Source organism: Poecilia reticulata, linkage group LG4 (assembly GCF_000633615.1).
Source record: "Poecilia reticulata strain Guanapo linkage group LG4, Guppy_female_1.0+MT, whole genome shotgun sequence".
Lineage (NCBI taxonomy): Eukaryota > Metazoa > Chordata > Actinopteri > Cyprinodontiformes > Poeciliidae > Poecilia > Poecilia reticulata.
In genome coordinates, this window is record NC_024334.1 from 27,450,927 (window position 1) to 27,457,651 (window position 6,725).

General features: G+C 36.6%; 1 protein-coding gene across 1 annotated transcript in view; it reads right to left on the minus strand.

The window, feature by feature from the left end:
* Positions 1-3,828: 3,828 nt before the first annotated feature.
* Positions 3,829-6,725, minus strand: part of LOC103464187 (chloride channel CLIC-like protein 1) — a 13,292-nt gene continuing 10,395 nt past the window's right edge. Inside the window, exon 9 of the mRNA XM_017304270.1 lies at positions 3,829-5,067. Coding sequence (XP_017159759.1) covers positions 4,963-5,067 — 105 coding nt within the window. The 3' untranslated portion in view covers positions 3,829-4,962. The remainder of the gene's footprint in view (positions 5,068-6,725) is intronic.

Below are 6,725 nucleotides of genomic sequence, written 5' to 3' on the forward strand. Positions count from 1 at the left end.
TATTATTTGAATCCCAAGTTTAAATTATAATACTTTGTCAGATAGGATCAGGTGTTAGGATCTGGGGTTGTTTGAGTTTGATATGGATTTTTGTCATTTTTGGTGTTCCGTAGAGTTTTTTTTAATTTAGTTCTTCCTTAGTGATTTTGATCATGTTTGTTTCTTGTTTCTGGTTATTTTCTGTTATTCTGGTTTTATTAGTTTTGGAGTTTTAACCCTCACCTTTGGGAGTTTTTGTTTGGTAAGGCCTTCAATCTACAATATTGGTCTCTGGTTCACAACTGGGTAATTATTTAAGAGCAGTTCTGAGATTTTAAAGTGATTTAAATGTGATGCAACTCCCTCCTGGAGTCTATGTCAATAGGGGGACTGTCTGCATCAATAACTATTGAGTGAAGATAGACAGTCTGGAAACTGGAATAAGTTGTCTTTTGCTAAAGTTGGAGTATTCTTGGCTTCTGTCTTATTTATTCATTTTTATTTATTCATTTTTCTCAGTTTCAGAAAATCATATATWAAAAGGAGGTGGGATAAATGCAAGCTTTAAAATTATGTGCTGGGTCATTTAAAACAACACCAGTAGCAGTTTTATAGTAAGTTCTCATTACATCTCAGAAGAGCCAGACTAATGATCAGAAAAGTCTAAAGATGAGCTAAAACGAGGACTCATAGTTTAGTTTAAACTCATTTGGAACAACACTATTTAGACAGCATTAAGTTGATCTAGAAATTAATTTAAAAATAATCATCTTACTGATAACATTGGGCCGAGATCAATTCCAGACCTGTATTCATTCAAGGTTCTGGAGAGGAGGAAAGCTGAACTTCAGATTCAGATTCTGCGCCAGCAGCGATGCGAGCTCTGTACCAATTTCTCGTGATACTAATTCAAAAGGCAAAGCTTTCAATTTATCGATCAATTTACTTTCCTATTCTGTGGTCACAAACTTTGGGATGTTTTTATATGACAACCTCTGTCCGCTTTTGCAGTGACACTTTCCTCAATGATAACAARACCAGGGCCAGGGTGCAATAGGATCGACCGACTGTGGTCAGGCTGTGTTTTTTATGTTAAAAAAGGTTGAGGATTGGAAAAAGRAAATTGGAACCAAAATTACTATTCCAATCACAGTTATAGCGTTTTGGACTGTTCTCCATACCTCTGTGTGGTAAATTTGTCACTGCCATCTTTTGCTAGCAAACTCGTACTGTTATCTTAGCAACTTTGTTTCTGCATGTTCCACAAAATGGCATCTGTAAGCCAGGAAAAATAGCAAAGATTCAAGAGTATTCAAAAAACACTGAATGTACTTTCTCATTTTGGTATCTGAGCCAATGAAGTTTGTTTGTTTCTACGAAACACCAAATTAGTCTAGTAGTTGAGCTGTAAATATTGTAGGATATACAGACTTATATAATACAACAGTTTTAGTATAAATATGAAATATCTACTAACCTCTAAGAGATTCCACATTCTTTCCTGTCAAATAGAACAAAATCAACATCTGATTTTAGTCAGACTTCTTTATATCAGGTATGTGTCAGGTGTATCTTTTCTGAAAGCAGCTACTCTCACTGTCAAACAAGATTAARAGGGAACATACCTGTCAGGATGACCCCAAAGCAAAAGGAGTTAATATTWATACTTGGATCTAAATTAGAATTGCATGATTAAACTGTTTGGAAACATGGAGATCTATGATCTCTCTAGGTCAGACGTCATCAATGTTTCTGTGCATATCTAATTTATTTCTAATAAGTTATAKATGCTTTTTCAAGACAATAAAATTTGATGTATAATATTAAAAAATACTGTATGATAAYGTAAGAGTTAGAATTTATTTTTTCACTAATGGATTGCTGGCTCAAATGTGRATRTGTGCTACTCTGGTCAGGAAAAACAGCAAGGAATCTGAAGGAATATTCAAAAACACCACTGACTTTAGGCACTGAGTGTATTCTCTAGACTGTTCTCTGTGTAAACCAGCCACCTTGTTCATGGCTAAGAAACATTAAGCAAATCTCATAGTTGAGTAAAAAGTATCMGGACACATATGGTTTTATAAAATACAACAGGTTTAGTATAAACATAAAACATCTACTAACCTCAGAAGGTTCCCACACACAATCCTGTTGAATAGAACAAAATGAAAATAGGATCTGACTCAAGGTGCTTTACATCAGGTGTGGTTCCCAAACAGCAGCTATGCTTACTGGCAAACAGAATTGGGAGGGAACATACCTGCCKGTAATGGGAAGAGTAGAAACCTTGAATCTACATAATGACACGTCACTTGAACAAGTTTTCAGAGCCACTCASACCTATGCTAATAAAAATAAGTGGATAATGCAAGATAAATTAATTGACAAGCAATTAATTTATTTCATCTGTTGAGGACAGTACAGATTGTAATATTGCAAAAGGGGGCAAATTAGACTCAATATTATATTAGTATTCAAATTCCAGTTGTTCAGCATTTGGTACAAAACTGAACACAGAGTCAACAATGGTGCTGGGTGTTAAATTTATGCATCCCAAAGCAAGAMGGGTTAACATTCACACTTAGGTTCTGGTATAGACTAGATAAATTAGAATGCATGAATGAATAGTTTGGAAAGTGTCAGGGTATGAATTTAGGCATCTTGAAGTTGAATGAAAACACACTAATTATGATTAACTCATTCAAACAATAAAAAAAAATGTACAGTCACATTGTGCAAATGTACACTTAAATTGCACATTTATTTGTAAACTTTTCAAATCTTTTGTTTTAGTTTGCGAGAAACGATGATCCACAGCACTTGGCTTGTAGCACTTTGTTTATGCTTTATGTTTTTTCCTGCAGTTTCCTTGACCACTTTGTCACAACGATACTGCAACAATTTTCACATTTGCTTTGTCCTGTGTGTCATCAATTCGTCAAAAACTTTAATGCACATCACCAACAAATACTGGCTAGTTGACATGCATTAGGTGCTGGTGTTAGGAGATCCTAGACACTGGCCCGTTAGCAGGTCTGACAATACTGTCAAATCTTCCTCAATGAAATGAAACTCTCCTGCACGCTAGAAAAGCACAAAAAACATAAAGCTCTATTTGACTGTATGTTTACAAAACGGAGACATTAACCTTAAAGATGAAAAAATGCAGWAAGAGGACCAGATTTCTGCCGTACTGAATAGTTACACCTACAGACATGTCATATCTAAAGTCAGGCACAAAAGAGAGCCAAGACTCTTGGGGTGCATGACTCCAACAACTTCGGCATAGAGTTGGACAACATGTCTTGAATCAATGTCATTGTGTGCAGTCTTCATTTTACAAATGACTGTTTGGAGTGCACTAATTGTTGGTTAATATATTCCAAATGTGATTAACTTGTATTATATTACATGCTAATATAATAATTAGTCTACAGGGGAGGCTCACGCTGGACACAAATGGCGTTTCAAAGATTGCTAAAGACCACGGAAAGATGGAGTACAGATGAGAAGGGAGGCAAGAAGAAAATAGGCATATATTGTATCTGATTTCAGAATTGTAAGACCTTCTAATATTATGTGTGAAATAATTTTAGAAAATTGTCATCATCCTTTTATTCCAAAGAATGTGGTCTATTAAACTCCAGATGGAGCAGACTGTTAAAACCTGATTTTCTTGGGAAAAAAAAAAGTTACAATTTACACCAACCCATCTGCACTCCATATTTTTTCTATGACATTTTTGCAAGTCCTAAAGACTGTTACAAGAACCACACATGGGCCTGACCGAAAGACACCATTTTCTGGTGTCAGAGGAAAAATGTTATTCACACCTAACATAACAAATCAAGTCATGGTTTTTATTTCACTGACACAAATAGGGTTCAGAAAGAGAAAGGAAACAAAATTTAGAACCTTTCTCAGGAAATAGAAACCTAAAATATTTGTAGTGAAAGGATGTAAACCTAATAATGTTTTGCTAATGACACATACCAGCAGGGTGAATGACAGTAAGATAAACTTGTATTTCTTGCTTGTTCAGAGCCTGCATTTCTAAAATTGGACCCACGGTGCAACTATTTGTTTTAACTCCTGCGTAGAACATGCTGTTGATGAATTCCTCTTTTCAACATTGGATTACTGTCACAGTATGAAAGTGCAACTTGAAGATTAACTTATAGCCGGTATCAGGACATCAAACCCCCTTCAAAAGGTCCCTGGTTTATTAAAAATATAGCCATGTGTTTTCATAAACATTTACCAAAGGTTACATCCAAAATGGAAAAACAATGTGAAATTCTGATCAACTATGAAAGTGAAAAATAATTTACATCCGTTTGTTTTAATACAGCCAAAACTTCAGATTCAATAACATTTTCATCCATTTTCCACCAATTAGGTTTTAAGCATTTCCTTGTGCTGATTATTAAAAACAAAAAAATAAAACTCACCTTTCATTTCCCTCCACCTAGTTTTTATTCTTTCAAAATATTCAGCTTGATGCTTTTAATCAGTAAAAGCAGCTCAGTAGAATATCACCATTTGAGCCTTCAAATACAATATACATCCAAAAAATATGAACTTTATTTGCATAAAGACTGGGGGGTTCATCCATTTAAAAAAAACATTTATTAGGAAGTTCAATTAAAAATTCAAATCTGATATTACTCTTAATTAAACTTTAGTAGCATCATTATTATCCTCATGTAAAACAACAGCACAGCTTTGAAATTCCCATCATCTTGATGCTCTTGAAGAAAGGCTGCTGTGTAACTCAGTGCTTTGCTCTTTTTATCTTAAAAGACAAAGTAAAACCGTACAAATAAACAAGCAGCCATTCAACAAATGTGAGCACAAAGCAGAAAATGAAYTATACCGTTGAATAAATATCCACAGTCCAACATTTATAAGCCATTTGCTCCAAGACCAAACAGCACCAGTCACTGATGGTATGAAACTGGCTGTTTTGATCAGCAGTATTTATTCTGCTGCCGCTGGACTCGTCTCCTGAACAGGAACTCCAATCGTCTCTATTCCCGTCTGTGATATCGAGTGGGTCTGTTCTTCTCCTGAGGCTCCTGGATCCTGCAGGGACAAGAATGACATTTAAGTTTTACACGCAGCTTGTGTATGCATTGGCCTAATGGAGACACTTTTCCTGCTCCGAATAGACGCCACTTTGTCTTTGGAAAACGTATCTCTAAATCCATCATCCCCAATGCTGGGAGGCCTTAAGGGTGTGTGTTCAGTCCACTGCCGTTTATGCTGTTACCATATTAACTTGCATTCACATAGTCATAAAATTTTCTTGTGATATTATTTTACATTAATCCATCATCCCCATAAAACAGYCAAAGGGAGAAACTCAAAAAGCTACAGGGCTGGTGCAGACAACAGGCTCTCCCATGATTCATCCAAAATGTTGAAATTGGCTCTGATTGACGTAGCCACGTCACAAAAATCTCACCGTTTTGTCCGCACGAGGCAGGACGCAACGTCAGGCTTGGGTCCAACTATTTCGCTCAGAGCTCTGTGTGATGTGGTGTGTGATTGGTCAAAGGTTTGTGGCCACGTTTTATGCAGAAATGCGCTTGGACAGCAATGCTAATATTTGCTTCGACTTGTCCACTTCCACTATCTGCTTTGATTCTTTTGAGGAGCGTTTATTTGACACAGCAAGGAATTATGTTTATATGTGCAATTTTTCAATRAACAACTACAAAGACTGTCATGTGGGTAAAACTYCTGGCTGGAAATTGCAATGCTGTTGTCAGAGGATGCGGCTGTCTGAAAATAGATGTGGCACTTTCTTTGTGTCTAGTTTGTGAAAGCAAAACGGCCGATGCAGASAGGGAGGGGGAAGTCCAGCGGGTCGGAGCATGACGTATACTGAAGATGGAGGGGTATCACCAAGGTGGTCTGCGCTGTTGCATGAAAGTTGTGTGGAAATACAAATTTCATGAAACCATTTGACTGTGTGTCGACTGCTCAGCTTTTGGATGAAGTACAGGAGAGCTTATGATGTTMAGTGAGGTTAAAATACACAAGATGATATCGGACGACTGGAGCTAAGTATCTGTTTACCAGCAGCACACTTTCAGAAGGAACAGTGACTAAGCCTCTAAAGGTTTACATCTCTGACGACCTCATGTGGTGGAAAAACAGCACTGCAATATTGAAACAAACCAAGAGGCCTTTCTGAGAAAACTAAAAACAAACATCACTATGAACCAGCATCCTCCCTCCAGATGCAATATGCCAGATAAGAAGCACATGTAGAGGATAATGAAGGAGCTTTCAGCAAACACCTGATAGGTTTCTCCCAGAAAACTTGCTAAGCCTGGGTGCTGGGGCAGTCATTCATCCATTTTGAGTTAAAAGATGTTTCAAGTTGACAGGAAATTTGAAAATATCACTTAATAATCATGTGTTATTGAAAGACTGTTAGATTAATATCTGAACACCAACTATAAAGTCTTAAAAAATGCAAACATTTTAAAAAGACTTAGCAATGCTTAGCCTGGTGGGGTCACAAGTAAGGCCCGCCAGACTTATAGTACATGGGGGAAAYCCTGGATGTCGGATCACATTAGTGCAATTGCTGTATTGACATATACACAAAAAAGCCACTTATTTGAAGTTTGGGGGAATACATACAAAACAAATTTACAGCCATTATACGTCTTACAAAAAAAATCAATCCGTATACTACATAAAGTGGGATACTGGGAACACACAAACCA